The following is a 23021-nucleotide window of genomic DNA, read 5'->3' as shown; positions in this document are numbered from 1 at the left end:
GTCAGGTTCGGCGGGGAGGGTCACGTGGCACATTAAGCACCCAGGCAGAAGGAGTGGGGAGCTGGTTTTCCTGGGCCTGATGCCATGGAGCTGGATGTCAAGTGGGGCCCTTGGAGACCAAAGCGAAGGGTAATTATCACTTCTCCTCCACAACGAGATTGCAGGAGTCAGCGAGCAATTGATTTTTTTCCTACTATGGATATTTCACTGTTTAATTGGTGGTGACACAGATGGTGGGCTCGCCCCAGGGTGCCGCAGACCAGGCCTCCTTAAAGCGGGGTCCCTGGGATTCTCTCTCTCCAGCTTGTGATCCTCTCACATCACAGCTTTCTCCGGTGGGGGCAGGGCAGCCGGTTCCCTGCCTGCTCTTTCAACCACAAAATAAAAGCCAGCGTGTGAATCCCGAAGCACCATGAGCCAGTCAGACAATCCTTAGTCATATACTGAGAGTCGACTTTAAGCTGGACACCGTGGAGAGCTTGGAAATGAGCAAAGGACGGGCTCTGGCCTTAGGAGATGACATCAGGAGCCCTCCAAGACCCTGGGAAGCTGCATTCTGACGGAATAAAGCCTGAAGTGTCTTGTTAAAACCCTCTGTAATTAAGCCCAACCCGGCCTGCCATACCTACCCCTGTCTTCGAACTCTGTTGTGTGCATTCCTCACTTTACCCATGTACGGTCTTCTAGAGATTCACATCTAAGTTGTTGCCAACTCTTTGTTATCCTAAAGAAAGCTGCAGTGAATGTCTTCGTTCCTCCCCCTTCACAGACCTGTGCAAAGATCCGAGAGCTCCCCTGGGTGCAGGGCTGAGAACAGCATTGCTGACTGTAGTTAGGCACGTCCTGGATACCACGACAGTCCCTCCCTCGCTCTAGGGAAGAGCTGCACCAGAGTTCCCTCTCACCATCAGTGAATGAGGGTCCTCTTTTTATTTCTTTGCTTTAATTTTAATTTTTCTGATTGCTAATGAGGTCTGCTTCTCTTTATATACTTATTAGTCATTCAGGTATCTCCTCTAGGAATTGCCTATTCATATCCTTTGCCCATTTTTCTAATTAGTTTCCTATCTTTTTCTTGCCAATTTGCAGTAATCCCTGCCCTGGCTGGGTAGCTCAGTTGGTTAAGAGTGTTGTCCCAATATCAAGGTCGCAGGTTCAATCCCTGATGAGGGCACATAGAGGAATCAACCAATTAATGCATAAATAAGTGGAACAACAAATCAATGTTTCCCTCTCTCCCTCCCCCATTCCTCTCTCTCCCCAAAATCAATCAATAAGTATTTTTTAAAAATTGCAGAGATCCCTTGTATGTTATTAATTCCTTCTGGTCATGGACATTGCAGATATCTTCTCCCTGTTACCCTTCAGTTACCTTTATCTATGATATTCTTGCAGTAGAAAATCCCTAATTTGTGGCATGCATCTTAAAAATTTTATTTGCCTTATGATTTGTGCTTTTGGAATCTTAAGAAATCCTTCTTACCTATGTCATGAAGATATTTTCTTATATTTCATCAGTTTCCTTATTAGGTTTATCTTGCACATTTAGGTATTTAGCCTACCTGAAAGTCGCCTTTATATGTGGTGTGAGGTAGGGATCCACATTATTTTTCTCTATATAGTAAGCCAGTTTTCCCAATAACATCTACTAAACAGGATTCTTTCTCTACTGAGTTGTGATTCTACCTCTATGTGACTTAAAGTTTTATGCATGTGTATATGTACATGTATGTTTCTGACCTCTCCATTCTGTTCCATTAGCCTATCTACCAGTTCCTTCCTACCTCAACACCACAATTCTTCTATAGCTTTGCAGTGTGTCTTACTGTCTGGTAAGACAAGTGCCCCCTTTTAGACTTTCTTTTTCAAAATTAATTTTACTTTTTCAATATCTTTATTCCTTCTCACATTTTAGAAGTATTTGCGTTCCTCAAAAATATTGACTGAACTTTTATTGGAATTGCATTGGATTCTATTAATAGGGGAGAACTGAATTTTTTAAATGTCAAATCACTGTGGGAGTGGGGGTGAGAGGACGGAGCAGGGGAGAGCAGTGGGGGAAAAATGGGAGAACTGTAATTGAAAAACAATTAAAAAATTTTTAATGTCAAATCATATTAAACATGCACATGATTTATTTCTTATTTTACTTGCTTATTTGAAAAGGTATTTTAATAGAGTTTTATAAATTTCTCCATAAAGATACTAATTCCTAAATACTATGTGCTTCAGTAACAATTTTGAATGGATCTATTTTCTTTCTTTTTTTTAAGTTGATTTCTGTAGTAGAAGGATGCTATTGGTTTTTAAAGCTTTTCTTGTATCTGGCAATCTTACTGAATTCTCCTATTAATTTTAATAGTTTTTTTCCTGCATTGTACTGGGTTTTCTATAAAAATATCATCTCTAAATACTGGTAGTTTTGTCTCTTCTAATCCTTCTAGCTCTTATTTCTTTTCTTGTCATATTGCATTGGTTAGGGCTGCCAATTATTTGTTAAATAGCAGTAGTGATAGTACTTTTGACTTGCTTAATACTTAAAAGAGTTGCATTTAAAGTTTCTCTGTTGAGGTCCCTTCTATTCCTAGTTTTTTTGATAATTTTAATCATAAATAGAGATCTAGTGTTATCAAACTTTTTAAAAATTTACTAAGATAATGTATGATTTTCTCTCCTTGACACCATAAGTGTTAGAAATTAAAATGATACATTTTCTGATATTAAACCATTCTTACATTCCTAGGATAAACTTTACTTGATTATGCTGTATTATGTTAATTCACTTTTAATGACTATCCATGCCATTTTTATTTTCAAATTCATCAATGTATAAGTGGTCTTAATATTCTTTTTACCATTTTTACTATTTCTTAAAAAGTAAGAATTTTTTGAAAAGTAAATATGTCTGCAATTATTTCTCTCTTTTCACTCAGTATTTTATTTGCACATCCTCTGTTTTTGTCAGTCTTGCTAGAAGTTTGTCTATCTTGTTTAGTCTTTTTAAAAAGTCAGTTTTTAAAATTTGATGTTACAACTGTCCCATCTCACTGAGCCAGGATGATGCAGAGAAATGAAAACTGTGGGGTCAGTCAGACTTGAGTTCAAATCCCTGTTCTGCTACATGCTGTGTGTCCTTGGACACATTGCTTTGCCCCTTTGCATTTACATCCTCATCCGTAAAATGGGAATTACAACCCTCCTCATTGTGAGGATCAAATTAGAAGATTTACCTAAAGCACCTGAAACAATGTGAGGCACATTAAAAGTGCTCAGTGATGTTACTCCCTGTCTTCAAGGCCTTTTTGCTGTGTTCTTTGCCTGAAATGCCCTTCTCCTAGGAGCCTGCTAGCCTATCTGACACCTGTGTGCAGGTTAGAAAAGGTGTCGCTTCCTCAGGCAGGCACAGTTTCCACTCACCCCCTCAGCCTAGTGCCCACGTGCAGTGCACAGCCTGCGTACCCATGCGTGGCAGCCCTGCCCACTTCCCTGCTCCGTTCCCTTCTCTGCTCACTTTCCATGGTGCCCCCAGCTGCCCATTCTTTGGGTTTCAGCTTCCTCACTGAAGCCTTTTTTTTTTCTCTCCTAGCTGAGAGTAATCAGTCTCTCTCCCTCCATCCCTCCTTTTCTTCACACCCTCCCCCACCCTGAATCCACATCACATGCCATTGGTGCATCTCTTAAGGCATTTATTTCATTCTACCTTATGTCTTAGTTACTTTGTGCAAGTGCCTTATGGTTCCAACTGGATTAATCCCTTAAAGTTAGGGATTATAGCTTGTCTTTAGATCCTCCCTCTGACTGGGCAGCTCAGTAAAAGTTATTTGTATGAATGATTGAGTATTAAATGGAAGAGCTAAGATGATCCTTCGATAATATTGTGTAAATGGCGTTGGGGGTGGTTCTTTAGAGGCAGGAGCAATGGGAAGGCATGTGTGTGAAGGTGATGATGAGGACGATGGGGATGGTATGGAGGGGACCACTTACTGAGCTTACCGTGTGCCAGGCACTGTCGTGCGTCTTCATAGTTTACCTCTCTAAGCCCTCACAACAGCCCTTTGAGACAGGTGCTTCTATTAGCTCCATTTTGCTGCCAAGGAAACAAGGACTCTTGACAAGCCAGCACCAGTGAGTTGGTTCCAGGCCCGGTCTGTCTGACTTCAGAGTTCAGGCTTTTGGTTACAAGGACTAGCAGATGCCACAACCACACAGCAGCTACTGTTTTTTGAGGACTCATACCATTCCAGACACTGTTGGATGCTCCACAGACTTTATCTGTAATCTTAATGGTGTAAGTACAGGGTATTCCACTTTGCAGATAAGGAGGCTCATCAAGATAAGTGCCTTGCCTAAGGGCACATAAATGGGAAGGTCATAGAACCAGCTCTCTCTGACCCCAAAGCATGCCCTTTCTACTGTATCACGGGCACAGTGCTTGGGGCCGACAAACAAGGGAACCCTGCAGCTGCAGCGGAGCTGGGTGGGGTGGGGGTTGTGTGGGAAAACAGAGAAAGCTAGGGGCAGAAAGGCAGACCTTGCTTTCCAGCACGGATGATCAGGACTGACTTTAGGAAATCAAGAGTCCTAGGCAGTGACCTTGATTAGAGGATGGAGTCGCATGGTCTGGACACCTGGAGGCCAGGGTAGTCCAAGCGCCCTGGAGCTCTGCCCAGATCAACCCTTAGGGAAGCACAGGGCTTTTCCCTTGGCTTTGCCCTTAGGGAGGCTGCCGGGAGATCAAAGTGCCTGCAGGGAAAGTGGTGTTTGAGCAGATCTGCAGCTTGTGGAAATGAGGACGTTCCATGCCTCTCAGTGGTCACATTTCCCTGAGCCTGCTTGTTACCATCGGGCACTGCGACCAGCTGTCCTCAGCCTCTGAGACCTCCCCATCCAGCTTCTGAGGAGCTGCTGGGAAATCCTTAGGGTGGAGTGCTGGGGGTTCCTCAGCGATGGTCTGAACCCTCGGGCGTTTCCCAGAGAGAAAGCCCATCTCCTGGAATCAGATGTGCTCAGACGTGGGTGAGGATGTGGTGAACCCAGGAGAGGTGCAGATGGGGTGTTTGACCCTTGGCCACCAGTTGCCCCGGGTCCAGCTGGTCCTCTCTGGGCCCAGGTGTGTCCCTGTAGGTGAGCAGTCACCATGCGCCTCACCAGTGCCCCTCCTCACCCAGGTCATTGCTGTGGTCATGGACCTCTTTACCGATGGCGATATCTTCCAAGACATCGTGGATGCTGCCTCTAAGCGCCGGGTCCCCGTGTACATCATCCTGGACGAGGCAGGTGTGGAGTGTTTCCTGGAGATGTGCCAGGGCCTGGAGCTCACTGACTTCCGTATTCAGGTGAGTTGTACCGCTGTCGGCGGCGGGGGCACCACCCCTGCCCCTTTCTGCCTCTTCTCCAGTTCAGGGCCTTGCGAACACCAAGATCTCACTCCCTTCTGTCTAAAACCTTGTCTCATGTGCTAATAACCCTAAATTATATGCCACTTTTAAATTTTATCTAAAGGCTACTGAGGCTAACCCAGTCCTGAGGTGGTCAGCTTGCAGTCCAAGGTCAAAGCTAGGGCTGTGGGTTTCTTCTGGAGAGCTTTGGGAACAGGCAGGAACCACCCTGAGTGTATCTAAACCCAGATAAGCTGATTTCCGTCGGCTCTCTAAATGGGGTTCCACCTGTAAGGCCATAGGGAGCAGAGCTTAGTGCAGACAGGAGCCAGCAGACAGGGTCCCGTGGACAAGAGAGTGCCTCCTCAGCCCAAGCAAAAAGTTGGCTCAGAGCCTTGCAGGCCCCCACCTGAGTGACAGTATCTTTCTTCTCTTCTCAATAGAACATCCGTGTCCGCTCTGTGACAGGTGTTGGCTTCTACATGCCCATGGGGAAGATCAAGGGGACCTTGTCATCAAAGTTCTTAATGGTAGATGGTGAAAAAGTAGCCACAGGGTCTTACAGGTGAGTTGGGCCAGGTCAGAGAACGAAGTGCCTGGGAGGCCTTTATTCGTTGTAATAAATGTTCATATTCAGGAAAATGCTGGGCTGGAACCCTATGGTCATGGGTTTAAGAGCTGTTATCTGATCCGATGGCAAAGAAGAACCTTCTGGCTAGTCCCTTCCCTCAAACTTTGTGGCTACTGGATTATTCCAGAAAGAGGGTCAACTGTTGCTGGGCATTAAGCACAGGCTGCTTTTCATGGTCTACAGCAAATGGTTGGATTTTTTTCTTAATTTAATTTTTTGTTTTAGAGAGAAGGGAAGGGAGGGAGAAAGAGAGGGAGAGAAACATTCAAGTGAGAGAAACATTGACCGGCTGCCTTCTCTACGTGCTGTGACTGGAAACTGAAACTGCAACCCAGGCATGTGCCCTGCCCGGATATCAAACTGGCGACCTTTTGTTTTGCGGATGATGCCCAACAAAGTGAGCCACACTGGCCAGGGCAAATGGTTGCATTTTGAGGCCAGTTGTTAGGCAGGATAAATAGGAAGCCGAATGGACAGATCCGAGAAAGAAATGCGAGGGTGTGGTGTGGAAGGAATGTCTCCCGAATTCTGATTCAGAGGTAAATTACCAGGAACATGAGAGACTGTATCTGTGCAAGTGTCTTCCCTTCATGTAAATTAAAATCTAGGTGCAGAAAGGAGACCTCGGCACCTGAAACAATTACAAATGATGTAAGCCCTCTTACATGGTTACGATATGGGGTTTTGCAGACACTCAGTGCTTTAAAAATTCAGCAGAGAACCAATAAGGAATGGGATGATATCAATAATAGCAGCAGCTGCAGTGACTACTTATTAAACGTGTGCGTTGTGCCAGCTACTGAGCTAAATGTTTTATACATATTATCTCACTCGAGCCTCGCAAGAACTCTGTGACTGTACACCCTGTGAGCCCCATTTTAAAAGGCACACAAGGTAGAGACCAGGCTTGAATCCAGGCCTGACTTTGCATGTCCTTGCCTTGCATCCACTGCCTGCTTTCTGCGTTCGAGGCCTAGACCTGGAAAAAAAGGGAGGGTTGGGTCAGTGGAGGGACAGCACCCCATTATGAAGGCCCAGCAGTGCCTTCCACCAGGCAGCAAGGCATCCAGCTTCAGGGGTAGATCAGGCTGGGGCGGGGGCAATGGGGTGTTGAGATGGGCTTGCCCAGGGGCTGCTGGCACGGCAAGGTCACTGGCCTTGGCACACGAGCCTTGCTTTTCTGTCTCCACATTCCCAGGTTCACCTGGAGTTCCTCCTACATGGACAGGAACCTTCTCCTTGTCCTGACAGGGCAGAACGTGGAGCCCTTCGATGTGGAGTTCCGGGAACTATACGCCATCTCAGAGGAGGTGAACTTGTACCAGCAGCTGGGCCTGGCAGGGGGTGCAGGCAAGATCGGCCTTAACTACTCTACCGTGGCTCGCAAACTTATCACCCCCAAGTACGCCCTGGTGTCCAGCGGCCGCCACCCTCCGGGGGAGATGATGCGCTGGGCGGCCCGGCAACAGCGGGAGGCTGGCAGCCACCCTGAGGGGCAGGAGGAGGGCAGCAGAGGCGGAGAGTCAGCCCGGAGGCTGGAGAACTTCCTGAATGACTTGATGACGCTGGAGCAGGTGCTGCCCGCTGTGGAGCCCATACCCTTGGGAGAGCTGAGTCGGAAGCCTGGCAGGGTGGTCTCTCACCTGCACATGGACCTCAAACCCCGGGAGGCACTTGCCCAAAATGGCAAGGGAGAAGCTGCCAATGGGGAGGCCACCCCAGCCAAGGAGGGCAAGCGCTTTAGCCAAAGGTTCTTAAGTCGCCGGGCCAAGAGGCCTACAGCACCCAATGGCATGGCTAGCTCCCTCTCCACCGAGACCTTTGCTGAAGTGGAGTTTAAAATGGGGAAGAGGCCCAACGACAGCTCCAGCGCCAGTGCCTCAGGTGAGCCCCCCAGCTCAGGGCCAGGGCTCCCCTGGCCTCTGCCCTTACGGGAGAGCCTTGCCTTGTACCTGCAGAAAGGCAGCTTGCTGGCATGGAGAAAGCTGAGGTCTGGGGTCAGACAGCCCTCGTTTCCCATTCTGCTCTGGCTTTCATCAACCTCGTTACCTTGGGCTGGCCCCTGCAGGTCTGAGTTTCTGTTTCCTCTTCTCTAAAAGGGGAGAATGATGCTTGCCTTGGCCAGCTGTTCTGAGGCTATAAGTGGCTAGAACAGTGCTGGGCAAGGAGTAGTCTGAACTAGGGGCTTGGGAAGTTTCTGCTTTGTCAATGAAGCCACAGAGGCACCACACAGCTGAGTGGCAGGGCTAAGGCTTGACCCTGCCGCTGGGTCTAGGGCTGGATCTAGCAAAGCTTGTTCCTTGTCATCAGGATCTGACCTGGTCAAACACACCCCGCCCTCACCTGTGCCCCACAACGCCCTGACCCACTTTTCTTGTTTCTGTTGTAAATAGTTTGACTTGGTTCCTCCCGCTTATTTGATAAGTGGTGTTGGCCACGCTGCTTATTACCTCTGGGGATTGTTCCTGACGGTGCTAGCTTTCTGGCTATTTCTCCGGGATCCCCTAGAGGTCCTGGCCTTTCTCTTTCTCTGGAGCAGTTCCCAGTGTGGCCTTTCCAGAGGCTGGTGGTGACGGCCAGGATGACCTCTTGTGCCTTTTCTCATATCAGCCTCTCAGAGTCTAAAACATCTCCCTCTTGGCATTTCTCCCTCTGTGGCTCTGGGGCCTCGCGGCAGAGAGACTGAGCTCCCCGGCCAGCCAGGTGATGAGGGCAGGCCCTGTGGTCTTGCTCCGCGCAACCTGAGCACTTCCAGGACCCCAGCGTCACCCACAGCCCAGCTTTGACCTGATGGTGAGTGGCTTGAGCGCAAGAATCTTAACCTTCTTCCTCTCCACTCACGGCACAGCCCCACTGCAGGGCCTGACACACTCTGCTGCTGACCCACCGTTGGGACAGGCGGGGCAGCCTCGCGAATGTGGGCGCAGCAGCAGCGCCGGTGCTACGCCACTGTTTGGCCAAGGGCGTTTATTGAGCGCCCCAGCTACGTGCTTTCTCTCTCACTCGGCCCTCACAACAACTTGGTGGTGGCAGGCGGAGGCCTGGAGAGGTGAATTTAGTGGTCCCCAGGCACAGTAAGGAGTGCTGGGGCGAGGACTCACACCAGGCCAGGGCCTGTGTCCTGTTGAGGTGGGGGGGGTGACCGGCCCAGTCCCATTTCCCCTGGGCTCCCTGGCTCCCGTAACACCAGGTGCTGCTGCTGCTTTGCACCTCTTTTTGGAGGCAGGGTTGCCATGGTGAACACCTGGTGGGGAAGGGAGGAGGAGGGGCAAGCCCAACCGCAAAAGGGGCCATTTCTCAAGTCCTGATGGAGGTGAAGTGGAAGCTCTCTCTTCCTTCAGCCCCTCACCCTGAGATGCTGTTTCCATAGAAACGAAAGGCCCATTGTCTTGTCCCTTCTTGCTGTCTTTCATGAGTCTCAGCATCCGGTTTCCTGCCTGGATGACTCGGACAGTCTCCGCTCAGTTGCGCCCCTCACATGGTGCTCAGCAGCCAGCCAAGCAGGCCTGAACTGTGCCCCGGGGAAGCTCCTCTCCCGAGGGCCTGACACCCAAAGACAGAGTGAGAAGGAGGGAGAAAGGACAGCAAACTCAAGAGTCACATAAAGGGGTGCCCAGCAAGATCACACTATTCCTCTTCATTCTTTAGAGAAACACAGAGTGGCCTCGTCCGGCACAGCCTCTGCCCACCTGGGTGGGCCTCCAGTGGCTGAGGGCCTGAAGTCCAAGTCCCTAATGAGACCTTTTCTCTCCCTGCTTTCTTCCCTCAATGGCAGGGCAAGAAGCAGGGCCTACTCTCCTGCAGCTGGGCTGTCCTAGTGCCTCCTCTCGGCCCCTAGGAAGCTAGGTCCCTGGGACTCTTGTGTTCCCGAGGGTCAGGCTCCTGACAGCATGGGGACCCCCCAAGGGTTGGCACCAGTAACCCTGGTGTACTTGGAATTGTCAGCTGTGAGGAAATCATTTTGCTGCTACCTTAGGGTCCCCATCTAGGACAGGCTCTTGCTCCCCCACCTTTGGACACACCTTTTCCTGGTCCGGAAGAGGTGAGGCTGAGCCAGGGAGGGAACCCCAGGTCCGTCTGAGCTCTGATTCTCACTGTCCTTTCCGTCTCCGCTGCCCTCTTGGCAAGGGAGAGCGTGGACTGATGACAGGGTGGATGGAAGAGAAATAGAAAAGCAAAGCACTGACAGCCTGTAAAATTGCTTGATAAGAAGTATATAGCTGGCAAACATGCACTTTTGTAAACCCCAGTGCGGTCTCTGGGAGAACGGTCAGAAACCCCTCCCTTTAGGTCAGGGATTGCGGGGGTGGGGTGGGTGTAGTGCTACCCGGTGGTGTGAAGGCTCACAGCCCCCTCTACTGGCGGAAGCTGAGCGCCTTTTCCTTCCGTTTTTTCTCCCCTGAAACCTTGCTCCTGCTGCAGCCTCGCTCGGCACCTTTGCACCTCTGCGGAGAGTCCTTCCCGGAGCTCCGGGCACGCCCCCTGGAGCAGAGCCCCATCTCAGTGGTCACTGAAGAGCCTCGTTACGGCGCAGTGCGGCCTCTGTGGCGCTGGGCCGGGCTAAAGGAGCTGCATTTTAAACAAGTGCCCTGAGTGTTTCCCGTGAAGGGGATCCCCAGAGCAGCAGATCCGTGTGACCCGGGGACAAGGCCCTGCCCTCAGGGCTGCCAGACTGGGGAAGGAGGTTCCAGATGGTGTCCTGAAGCCCCTCGCAGCTCCCCCAGGGAAATCACTGAGGAATGGCCAACACTCTCGAACACGGTTAAGAGAAGGCAGGCAGGCATAGACTTCTGCTGAGCGCCTGTGCTGGGTGCTGGGTGGGCGAGGTACTAAGTGCTTTCACACAGAATTTGAAGCCACCCTGCCTGATGACGTCATTTCACGGAGTGAGAAAAGGTCCGCATGGTCTCCTGCCTCCCAGGGCCCGGCACGAAGCATTCAGTCTGTGTCTGGAAAGATGGGGTGGCAGCATTTCCCAACATCTTTAGAAACTGAAAGGGCCACAAGCCTGAATAGATGGTTGACTCTCCCCTGGTGTCCCACCAGCAGAGAGGAAGGGGAGAGGGGTCCTCTATACTCTAGACGACCCTGGGCCCACGCTTTCCCTCCTTGTGTTCTTTGAGGTGACTCCAGTGGCAGTACCCTTTCCGGAACTCTCTCGAGTTCCCTTGATTCATGTGTGGACGGGACACCCTGGCTGGCAGTGTGGCCTGGCTTCTAGTGACGTGGCTGTTAAGCTATCCTGGGTTTGGGGACTTCAGGCTCGCCTCTGTCATCCCTGGGGGCTGGAGGTCTCAGATCTCACTCCTGTCTGGGATGGAAGGTTGGGGACATGCTTCTCAGGTTCAGAGTTCCATAAGGGACCTGTGGGCCCCCGGTTCCTGGCTAAATCTACTCAAGAGCTGTCTTGTCAAGACAGAATTTCAAAATTCAGAGTCACCCCTAAGGAGCATGGGTCCTGACTCCAGCAGCAGTCCGGGCGCTAAGCCTGAGCTGGGGTCCGGGGCACACAGCACAGGTCGGGTAACAGGGGAGTGTCCTTCGAGGGATGGACCCCGCTCAGCTGTAGAGGAGAGGCAGGCGTCTTTGTTGTTCTCACTGGCAGGTGTCCCAACCCCCCTGCCATTCTGGTTTCTCTTGGGCCTACCCAGGGCTTGTGCCATCATCCTTGTGAGTGAGGGCACATCCGTCACCATCTATTGATGCCAAAGACTGTTGTTCATGGCGTTAGTGTTGGTATAAACCTCGAGGAGCTTGCCACTGCCTGATCATTCATTTAATTCAACAAGTGCATAGCTATGCAAAGTCTGCTCTGCGCCCGCCCGGCACTGTTGGAAGCTTCTGAGACAGCAGTGAACCAAATAAGCCCAGGCCTGGCCCTTACGGAGCGAATACCGTGCTGCAGAGAGGGTACCGAGGGCAGTGACCCTGTTATGACAGGTGATCAGGGAGGTCTCTGACACAGGGGCGTTTGAGCAGAGACTTGAATAGAGGGAGGGTGGGAGGGAGCCAGTTGGACATCCAGGGGCAGAATATTCCAGAAAAGGGGAATGTGCAGTCCTGAAACCTGAAGGAAGGTAGAGCCCCTCGTCCTAGGCTGGCGCCTGTGCCAGTGTCCCTGCCTACCCCTCTCCCTCCCCCGGGCGTGAGCCCCCTCCAGCCCCTACGTCATGCTGGCTCCTCCTCCTTCCACCCCAATTTGAGTCTCATTCCACTGTGACCTCCCTTTGAAGTCAGACTTTCTCTCATAAGCCTCCTCCTGGCATCCACGCCATGGATAGTCTGTAAAAAATGTTGGCCGTTCATGGATCCTTCCCTATTCACCTGAGCAGGTCTAATTCACCTTAGAGTCCTGCCAAACGCCCACATGTGGTGGGCTCCCCGTCCCTGTGCACTGAAGGAGTGACAGGGCACAGAAATTTCCCCCTCCCAGTCCAGAGGTTGTTTCATTTACCTGCCTCCAAAAATGCTGTGCCTCAGAGGAGGAGCTTGGCGTCTGCTCAGTTGGCCAAGCAAATAAAACGAGCCCCTGAGGAGAGGACGCGGGGACGGCATGTCCACTGTAGCAGTGGGGGGACTGTGGGGCGGCCCCACGGGCAGCCTCGGCACCAGCAGGGAACATGGCCAAGCTGCCTGACCCTGGGAGCCTTCAGGGAGGGAGGGGGCACAGTTACCGGCTCCTCTGCCACCTCCTCTCTGCTCGAAAGGCTGTCACCGCAGTCTTCAAGGAGCTCAGCTGGACTCAGAGAAAGTCCCAAGGAGTGGTTAAATGGAGCAGGGCAGTGGAGAGGGACCCCACCCGGGCCTGTCCAGTGTCGCTCTTGCTAATGGCCCAGGAGAAGAGGCAGCTGCCGCCTTAATTAAGTCCACAGCTGAAGTGATATAAGAAGGTGGTATGAGCATCAGGGAGACGACCCGGCCCTCGCAGCACAGAAAGGAGCTGGCAGGGCATAGCTCAGCAGCTTCCACCTGGGAGCAAGGCAGCCAGCGTGCCAGGAGGACATGGGTCTGACTGCCAGCACCTCGCAGGCAGGCCCAGGGGGTCAGCCCGGAGGTGTCAGTGCCTGCCTCAGGAGCAGGAGTCCAGCCAGGGAAGCCAACGACCTCTGCTAGGGATTATAACGGAAGTGGAAATGTATGGAAGGGACCGGGGAAGAGGAGACCTGTGCTTCTCTGGCCTGGGGGACCATAGCCTTCCTTTCAATTAAACGTATTCCCTCCATCCAGTACGTTAAAACCACCTCTCTGCCGTGTGGTCCCTGCCACGGTGCCTGGCTCTTGGTCACCCTACCGACCTTTCCTCCTTCAACCTAGGCAGCCTGCATGGCGGAGGGAGCTATGACTTGATTTGGAAAATTGGGTCATGGAGCTGACTGGCTCTGGGAGCTGGTGGCCCCACTGCCCTCAGTTGTAAGTTAGGACTAATGATACCTTCTCAGAGCGTGGTGTCCCCTGAGGACAACCTGAGAGGATGAGTGGTTATGCTCTGTGGGCTGTCAGGCTATAGGTGAACCGCCTCTTGACAAGACTTTTAAGTCATTGGTTGTAGTTGCTGGTTTGGGGTCTACATCCTTCCCCCCACCATGCGCGGCAGTCTTGCACGACAAGGAGAATCTTTGCTTTTGCTTTCCTGGGGGCCCTACTGACTTGTTTCCAGGTCAGCATCCTGGGAGGGAGACAGCGACCCCAGCCCCAAGTCCACTGAGCACTTCACTTACTTTCTTCCCTGTCCCTTGTCTCTGCAGGTAAAACAAGTCCCAGTCCTGCCAAGGCCAGCAATTGCGTGATTTCCTGAGCTGCAGGCCAGCGGTGAGCAGGACCTGTGGGCACCCCGCTGTCCTGTCCTGTGGAGAACACAGGTCAAACTCCGCACCAGTTTGCACGCCGGACCCTCACTGTCCCTCCTGCCCAGCAGCTTCCATCCTGGCCTCAGGGACCCTGAATCCCAGATGCGAGGGGCTGCCAGCTCTCAAGGCAGTCGCACGCCTCCACAAGACTGTTGGTGGCTGGGCAGGGGTTGCTCCTCCTTGTTTACATGAAGTGGAAGCTTGACTAGTGTTCGCTCTCCTTTATGCCTGACCCCCTTCTTCCACTGGGCCAGCCTCGCCCTGCAGGGCCCGGATGGGGTGAGCCCATATCCTTATGCCTTAATGTGATAGGGTCTCCAGGACAGCCCCAGCCCCCTGGCTTCCCCTTCCCTGGGCTTCCTGGTGCTTCTGACCCCCCCCCACCCTCCCCTCCCCCCGGTTTGGTGGAATAAAAGGGAAGAAGACAGAGCTCTGAGCCAGGGACGCAGTCCTGCCCTAGCCTCTGAAGCAAACATAGAAGATGCGGGTCAGCCGGGTCCCTGGCTGCTCTGGCCTTCAGTCGGAGTCCGCAGGCTCCTGCACTGGGCTCCTAATGGAATGACGGGAAGCCCTCCCACTGGGAGCCGATGGCAGAACTTGACACTGCCACTCTGAGAGCCCTTGTGCCGAGGTCTCCTTTCCCTCACGCTGCCAGTCTTGGAGCTCTTGCCCCAGGGGTCCAGGCCTTGTTGGCTCCTGCCGGCTGCCAGCCATGCTGGGTTTCTTCTAGTGCCTTGACCTGGGGCCACTCCCTCCCCTTCACGTGCCTTGATTTGCAGCCCAAGGCAGGGAGAGAGCTTGGCTGAGTCAGCTGCCGGTGGTGTGGGAGGCTGAGCCTACTGGACAGAAGCACTTGCCTCTTCCCCAACCTGAGTTGGCCCTTAATCCCTCTCACCAGCCAGGACTAAGGTCCCTTCTCTAGCCACGTTTCAGCCAAAGACCAGCCTCAGCCCCCTGCCAGAAGCCAAGCTGTGTTTAGGACCCTCAGCCTCTGCACAGGGCCTAATCGCCAGATGCCAGGCCAGAGATCTTCCGAAAATCGCACCCTGCCCCGCCCACTTGTGCGACTGGGTGTCTGCGGAGGGAGTTTGTGAACACACACCAGAGAGACCGCCAGACTGCAGGCTCCAGGAGCAGGGTCTCAGCGAGGTGCCGGGGTCAGCGCCGCTGCTGTGAGCCCACGGACCCGCCAGGCCGCTCAGCCTCTCAGCCTCTCACTTGTGAAGCGAACTCTTGTCTGGTGTCTTCCCTGCTGCAAAACCCTGGGGCACCAGCAGCATCTCGGGGAGGGGCCCAGATGTCCGTGAGGAGGCTGGTGTGCGCGCGCGGGGGGGGGGGGGGGGGGGGGGGCTGGCTGCACTGGGTGAACCAGACAGAGGTCCTTTGAGGAGCAGGAAGTGGGGTGGGTGGGTGCGGAGTGAACCTGGGCCCCAGGGCTCCTCTGTTCACCCTGATGTTAGACCCTGACGCACCTCCCTGAGCTTTTGTGAGGATTAAACACTTTCTGGGAAGTGCTTCCTTCTGCACCAAGGCCTGGCAGTGTGGCACGTGCTTGTTCTGGAAGGGAAGGGAGGGAGAGATGGAAAACTGGGGGGTGTGGTGGTGCTACATTTCAGCTCCAAGCGGTCACCTTGACCGTGTGGGACAGAAGGTGGGTAAATTGCAGTGGGGAAAAGAGACGACCATCAGTGAGAAGGTGGACAACTCTGGGGACAAGGGAGGAGGCCAGGGAGGGACCAGCTCCTAAGCGATTCTGCAAGGGCTTCTAGTGCCTCCTCTGCAAGAGAAGCAGCCTCTGTTCCTGTCCCTTTCTCCTGCCCCAAAGCAGGCCCGAGTCCCTCCCTGTCCTGTCATGTAGGAGGGTCCAGATTGGAAGTTTCACATCACTGCAGCCTTGAGCCAGACCTCCATCCTGTCCCAGTTTCTCCATGTGTCAAGGTGGGGTCATCTCACTTCCTTCATAGCAACAGAGGGGGTGGGAGACTAACTCAGTGGAACGGGAGAGCGTGCTGGCCTGGGAGGCCCCTCCCCCGCCGTCCCAGCCTCCTCATCCCCTTACAGAGGTTTGGATGTGAACGCCTCCGACTCCCCCCATCCCTGAGGTGCCTGTGAAGAGACAGTAAGTCCAAAGATTGCCGAGGATCCGGAAGTCCTAAAATGCGGCTCCTGATGTTCATTTGTCTGCCTGGGCTCCAGCCCACTCTGTTCTGCCTCCTGGCTCCTCAGTTCTTAGTGTGTCTGCCCTCTGTTCCAGCACTTGCACACACTTCATGAAATATTCTCTCATCAAATCTCAAGGGTACATCTGGCCTTCCCAGTTGGACTGCAAGCTCAGGGGTGGATCGTGCCCTTGATTCCTCTGCTGCAGCTTACACAAGGCTGGTAGCGGCAGGAGGGCTGGGGAGGGACAGGAATGAGAGCACTCGGTGCAGGCTCTGGCTGCGCTGCCCCCTCCCCACCACCGTGAGCAAGCTGCCCACTTTCTGAGTCTGGCTTCTGCAGGCTGAGTGTCCAAAACTGGTGTGGCTGCCTGGGAAGGCTGATTTGCTGGGAGCAGAGGTGCCTGAACGCTGAGTCCCTGGGGCTGCTGCCACCCTGGATCCTGCCCCATAGAGCAGGAAACATGGGATTCCTGCATGGCGCTGGGAGGCTTCCTTTGAGATTTGTCAAAGCTTCCCAGTCTCTTGCCAGCTCTCTGTCCTCAGGTATGGTTAGTCCTAGTCCTGACCCCTCAAAGGTGCTTTCAAAACAGTCTCTGCTAACACCATGGCTCTTTGTGTGTGTATAAACTAACTCAAAGTCTAGAGGAAAAAGGCAGCCCTAAGATGTGGAGGAAACAGGCCAGAGGAGGAGTGGGCTTTTTCTCCCCTTTTACTATGCTGCTTTTCTCTTTAATTTATTGAGCACCTACTATATGCCGGTCACTGTGCTAGATGCTTTGCAAAAATGTCTGTAGACCTGAAATGTGCTCTGAGGTGAAGAGGGGGTCAGATTGCCTCAGTGGAGGAGTATGACTCTACTTTGCAGCCCTGAAGGGCCACAGAATGCTTCATGTGCACACCCCACTAAAACAGTGCCGGGAGAGGCTGGCCGACTCATCAGAGGCCGTGCTTTCTGTGACTGACATAACAGCATCTTCCATCTTTGTTCCGGTTACCTTGTTAGCGCGGCACTGCCTGGTCCCCCGGCACAGGTGTGTTTACACACGCACATCTGCCTTACTCCACTCAGTGCCTTGTCACGTTTCCTCCCAATCTGTTCCCTTTCTTCAGTCTCAGTTAAGTCCTGCATGGAAAGCATCATGGGACACACCTGGGTGTGCCCAGCAGTGTGCCCACCTCAGAAGGCAGCCAGGGCTGACAGCAGAGAGCCTTCCACGCTGCTCAAGTCCAGCCAGGGGGGAGCTGCTACCTGGAGCGTCAGGACCACACTCTGAGTGAACATCCGCAGAGGCCCCTCAGCAGCTGATTAGCCCTGCTGTGCACCGTGGATAGAGTTTATCATCTGGCTGTGTGCCACAGTCAGTCTCCCCTGCCTAGGGGACCCAGCGGCTGTCAGTGTGATCATCTGCAGTGCTGTTTCAGTGGCGGGAGCTTTGGTGCAGAGCAAGTGCCCCGGGACAAGGTGGCAAGGATGTACACCTTGGAGAAGGTCGAGAGGTGGCAGGTGCAGCCATGAGCGTGTGCTTAGGCTGAGTAGTTGCTAGATCAACCAGAAGGCCTAGAAAAGTTAGGATGCTCTGAACTTCTCACCCTCCCCCATGAACCTTTGCTATGAACCAAGGAAGGCCCTGCTTCCTGCTACCCACTCTGGCAGCATGTGCTGCTGATGGCACGGTAGGTACCCATTCCGTCCTTGGGCTGTATCTGCTGAACACCTATTTGGTAAATGATTAAAAACTTGACAGTCACTTGATAAAACAAGCCAGGCTAATTAATGTGGGGGGTGTCAGGGCCTCCAGAATTGATCAGGGCCCCTTCAGTCTTGTTCTTGACTTCTGAGACTACATGGAAGCCAAACAGGATGATGCTCTCTGCTTTTTAAATTCTTAAGGACTGGGTTCATCAAAAGCCCTTCTTGAGCCAACCCATTCCTCTGGGAAAGCTCCTTTCAGCGTGTGTCCTTGGTGGGCAGACGTCACCACCCGTCGCTCCAGAATGCTCAGGGATGACTCTGTCTGTGCACATCCTTTCAAAGGGCTAACACAAAGGCGGGGGAGGAAGAGAGAGGCCTTGAAGGGAGGAAATTTGTCCAAGTCACCCAACAAGTTATGGGAAGGATGAGGATCTGGTTGTCCAGACCCTCCTAGAGCACTGTCGTGTGGCCTCTCGAAGTGACAGTCAGCTGGAGGCAGGTTTCCGTCTAAAGTGGCTAGAAGTTAGGCATTATCTGCAGCCTCCGAAAAGCATCTCCAGGAACAGATGTCACATCATAGTAGACTGGCAGGGCCTGCCAGGGAAGCCAGCAAGTGTGTGGGAAGCCTGGAGGAGGAAAAGGCAAGAGCAGGCAGTATGGCCACAAAGGCCATGGTCCTCTGGGCACCAGCACCAACAACTGTGCCTTGTGGTTCTCACTTCCTGCGTGCAGCTTGGACGCCCTGGTGCATCTCTTCCTGGAAGTGGAGTGATTGGATGAGGAAAGGCGCTTCGCTGCAGGAGTCTTCATTGGTTTGTGCAATGGGTGTTTGCTGCACAGTAGGCCTGGGGACGCACGGTGGTCGAACTGGTGGACTTAGGGCAGTGGGGGGCACGCTGCTTGCTGTGATCTTAGCTGAGGCGCGTGAGGGCGAGAGGACAGTCTTCAGAATGCGCGGGCTCTGGGGAGTAAAGCACTTAGCACCGGGCTGACACACAGAGGAGCTCAGTAACCAGGAACCCAAGGTGCTTCAGGTGGTGTGTTATATCAGGCACTTTATCATTTCCCTCTTGGGACCGTCTTTCCTGGCTTCTCCTCTTTGCTCCCGCCCTATGTACTTGCCACTTTCATGCTGAGTAGTTGGCACACAGGGCTACGTGCCCACCCACCTGGAGGAAGTTTCAAGGGCCAAGTTTTGAAAGAAGATGGAGAACACCTGCCATGTAGGAGCCACATTGCCTCCTGCACACCTGCCGCTACCTTGGCTCCGTGGCTTTGTTGGTTCCAGGCGTGGAAGAGGGCCACAGTCCTATCTGGTTGTGCAGAAGTCCCACAGCTGTTCTTGATGTATAGGTTCGGGTAAAATTAACAATTTTCATTTGTTTGGAGAAGCTCTCCTATAGAAAATTCAAATTAAACCAAAAACAAAGAAACGATATATCTAGAAAAGCCTGCCACCCTGCACCAAGCCACTGGACTTCCCAAACTAGTCCTGCGCCCTCCTTGCAGGATCCAGCCAGACTGGGAGGAGCTCTTGGCTACGGTTTCTTAGAGGAGCTCACAGGGCTGAATCCGCCGCCGTGAAATGCTGACACCTGGTGGCCCGCTGGCGGCACATTCCCTTCCTCCTAGTAAGAGAAGTTCGATGATGGCAGAGGCCCGGGTGGGCAAATTTTTTCTGTAAAGGGCCAGCCAGGTAGTAAATATTCCAGGCTTTGCAGACACGCAGTGTCTGTTACAGCTGCTGCTGTAACACTAAACAACCACAGTATGCAAATAAGTGGGCGTGGCTGTGTTCCAATGACACCATGGACACTGAAACGTGAATTTCAATATAATTTTCACATGTCACAAAATATTATTCTTTTTACTTTAACCATTAAAAACATAAAAATTATTCTTAGCTCACGGACCATGCAAAAATATAGCGGGATTTGGCCCGTGAGCCCTGGTTTGCCTGCCCCTGACCCAGGCCACCTTTCCACCATACTCCCAACGCTAACTCTCCAGTGTCACACCTGGGATCCTTGCTTTCTCATTGTGCTGTCCAGAGGAATGCCCTAGCCTTCCTCCCCCAGTCAGATTGCTGCCTCTTCTTAACAGAAATTCTGGAGTTGTCCTTGGTTTTCAACCATTTCATAAATTTACATAAGTATCCATTAGGTGCCCAGCCCTGTGCTGAAGGCCACAAAGAGCCTGGAGTTTTAACCAACATTTAACATTTACTTTTATTCATTCATTCATTCGTTCATTTGTTCAAACAAACATTGAGAACATGCTGTGTCCCAGACACTGTAATAAGGCAGAACTGGTCTCTGCCCTCAAGATATAACCTGGTTGAAATGATGAACCCAGGGAGGCAGTGTTATTTATGATGGGGGAGCACAGAAGGTGGGAAGCCCAGAAGAGACACTAAACCCAACCTGGAGGTGGAGGTCAGGGAAGGCTTCCTGGAGGAGGAGGTGATCTCTGAGCTGATACCTGAGGAATGAATGGGGGAAGAGAGAATAATGAGGCAAGACTTTCTAGGAAAAGGTCCAGAGCCTAAGAAGAACTCTTTTAAGAGATTTATAAGCATTAAAGACATAATGAAGATTCAAATATAGTATCTGTTCTCAAGGCCTCTCGGTCTAGTGCATGAAACAGGCTATCACAAGCTATTGTAATGTTGTGGAGAAAGATTTAAAGAAATTTTCTCACTAACCTTGTAAGATTGGTTATCAGTGAGCCTTGAGGAGGTAAGCTCTGAAGGCTATACATAATCCCCATGGCCAGACGGGGTGGGCCAGACTTCACACAAGGCACTGAGAGAATCTGGGGAAGAGATGTCAGCCTGGCTTCTCTGCTCCAGAAGCCCCTGAGAGGAGGAGGGGCTTGGGCTGAGCTTTGAAGAAAGTGCAGACTGGGGCACAGGGCAGGAGGAAGGGGCATCCTGGGCAGCAGAAGCTGCATGTGCAAACTCACTGAGGACAGAAGGGACATGGCCCAGAGGAGGGGCCTCCAGGAAGTCCTCCACAGGGTTCCCTGGGAGGGCACCATCCTTCTCTGTGTGGATCTCCAAACAATGCCCACCGGATGGGTGGTATTTTTCTCAACTCCAACAGTTAAAAACTGTGAACTTGGACAGTTTCTTAACCTCTCTCTGCCTTAGTTTCCTCATCTGTATCATCTCATCGGGTTGTCATGAGGATTGAATAAGCTAATACATATACAAGTTTTAGAACAGTGCCTGGCAGCAGGGCTGGCTTCATGGGTATGCAACCTGCTTAGTGTCACAGGCCCATGCTCAGAAGGCAAAGGGACCCACATTTGGTTTCATGCTCTGTTATTGCTGTCTTGAAATTCCTAATAATTTTGGAAGAAGCAGCTCCATGCTTTCATTTTGCATGGCCACAGATTATGTAGCTAGCTAGCCCTGCCTGGCATAGTCTGTGCTTAACAACTTTGTTTTATCATTATCTTAGAGTCTACAATGATATATATATCAGAAATGAGGAAACTGAAGCTCACACCGTTGATGTGACTTGCACAAAGTCACACAGCAAGCAGGCTGCAGAAGGAAGGCTGGATGGAGATGGAGAGATGCAAATCACAATCTTAGAGGTGAAGGCAGGACAATGACCCAGCTCCCCAACCCACCCCCATGCCCCCAGAAGGGCACCATGAGGAGAGAAGAATGGACAGCCTTCTTGGAAGAATCTAAGAGAAAGAGGTGGTACGAAAAAGGGCATGAGCAGTTGTAGAGGTAGGAGGAAGGCTGGCTATTTTGGGAATCCAAGAGAAGATTCTCAGAGTAAAACATAATGGTGAAGCCATGGAAACAAGGACTGAGAAAGTATCTTGGATCTTGGCCACCAAGAGGTCATAGATGCACTTAGAGAAATGAATTTCAGTAGAGAGTTAGGGCTAGAACCCAGGTTTAAAGAAAGTGGGAGCACTGATGGTGGAGTCAGCCCCAGGTTTTAAAGGTAAGAAAAGTAAATGGAAGGGAAAGGGAGGGAAGGAAGGAAGGCAGGCAGGAAGGAAGGAATTTTGATGGGGGGGGCAGATCTCAATTAGGAAGTAGAGGAAGGACCCACAGGGGAAGTAATTTAGCTGGAAGGAGTGCACCTCTTTCCCGAGTCTGTAGGGAAAGAGCATGGGTTAGGCTCACAATGACTGTGTTCATTAGGAGGTTGGCTGTCTCCCAGCAGCACTGTGGCTTTCTTAAGACAGACATCTCAGGGGCAACATAACAGCATGGAAAAGGGTTTACTCTAGAGTCAGACCAGACTACCTGGGTTCAACTAGAAAGTTATTACCTGTGGTAACCTGGGGCAAGTTAGTCGGCCCTTCAGTGCCTCAGTTTCCCTATCTGGAAGTAGGGAAAACCACATTTGTTGTGAAGACTAACTGCCAGGATTCACGTAAAGCCCTCACATAGTGTCTGACACATGGCAAGTGTTCACGAAAGGGTAGCTATTATTAATAACCACCGCCCCTGGTTCTCTTGGGAACCTCCTGTGGGTCTAGCAGCGACCAGCACACAGGAGTAGTTCAGCATCTGCTGCTCCACTCGGAGCTTTTCAGGAAGTGTGGTTATAAGAAATGAGAGGTGATTTAGAAGTGGCACAGAGTCTGTCACAAGGGCTTTGTTGCACAATAAATGCTACCAGACATGTAATAAATACTTACAAGCATGTCCTCTGTAATCAGCATCTCCAAGAGCCCCACTGCTCTTGGCCTCAGCTGTGGCCACACCCACTGCCCAAGTGAGCAGTGTCAGCTGTCCCCTGTCCTCTTGTCTTTTTGGATTAGGTTCCTTTGCAGGGATCTTCCCATGTTTATAATGTTTGGGAGAATTGAAGAATGCTTTGTAAACACTTCCAAATGTCTCATAGCAATGAGAGGCCAGTGCAAAGGGTAGAGGGAGTTCTCCTGTGCTACAGAAATAAGAGCTGGAGCAGATCCAGCTGGCTATGTCACCCCAAGCTTGTGGGTCATTGCAGAATCGTTTGCAGAAATGCATTGGATTTTATCCAGTGTGTTCAGGGATCACAGAACACTCGCGCAAGGGAAAAAAGGAAGGCCTGTTGCTTGGAATGGCTTAGAGCACTTTTGGTAGCCATCCAAGGCAGCTATCACTCATTAAATCTATCTTTCCCTCCAGCAAAAAGCCAGCTGAATAGCACACCGCATATAGAGCTCTAAGAATAGTATAGCACTCCAAGAACATACTGTACTTGGCCTATGTACAGGTGCGCGGGGCTTTGACGAGTCTTTTTATTCTCAAAGCCGGGTGCGTTGGAACAAACAAAAAAATATTTTCTC

General features: G+C 51.8%; 1 protein-coding gene across 1 annotated transcript in view; it reads left to right on the top strand.

Annotated features, from left to right (window-relative positions):
- Positions 1 to 14067, top strand: part of SACK1F (scaffolding CK1 anchoring protein F) — a 29040-nt gene extending 14973 nt beyond the window's left edge. Inside the window, exons 2-5 of the mRNA XM_090272394.1 lie at positions 5169 to 5336; positions 5822 to 5943; positions 7208 to 7893; positions 13755 to 14067. Of these exons, the coding sequence (XP_090128520.1) occupies positions 5169 to 5336; positions 5822 to 5943; positions 7208 to 7893; positions 13755 to 13804 (1026 nt within the window). The 3' untranslated portion in view covers positions 13805 to 14067. The remainder of the gene's footprint in view (positions 1 to 5168; positions 5337 to 5821; positions 5944 to 7207; positions 7894 to 13754) is intronic.
- The last annotated feature ends 8954 nt before the right edge of the window (positions 14068 to 23021 follow it).

The sequence above is a fragment of the Furipterus horrens genome, unplaced genomic scaffold (assembly GCF_987537825.1).
Source record: "Furipterus horrens unplaced genomic scaffold, mFurHor1.1.pri manual_scaffold_4, whole genome shotgun sequence".
Lineage (NCBI taxonomy): Eukaryota > Metazoa > Chordata > Mammalia > Chiroptera > Furipteridae > Furipterus > Furipterus horrens.
The sequence above is the reverse complement of the archived record's forward strand: the minus strand, read 5'-3'. Positions and strand labels throughout refer to the sequence as shown.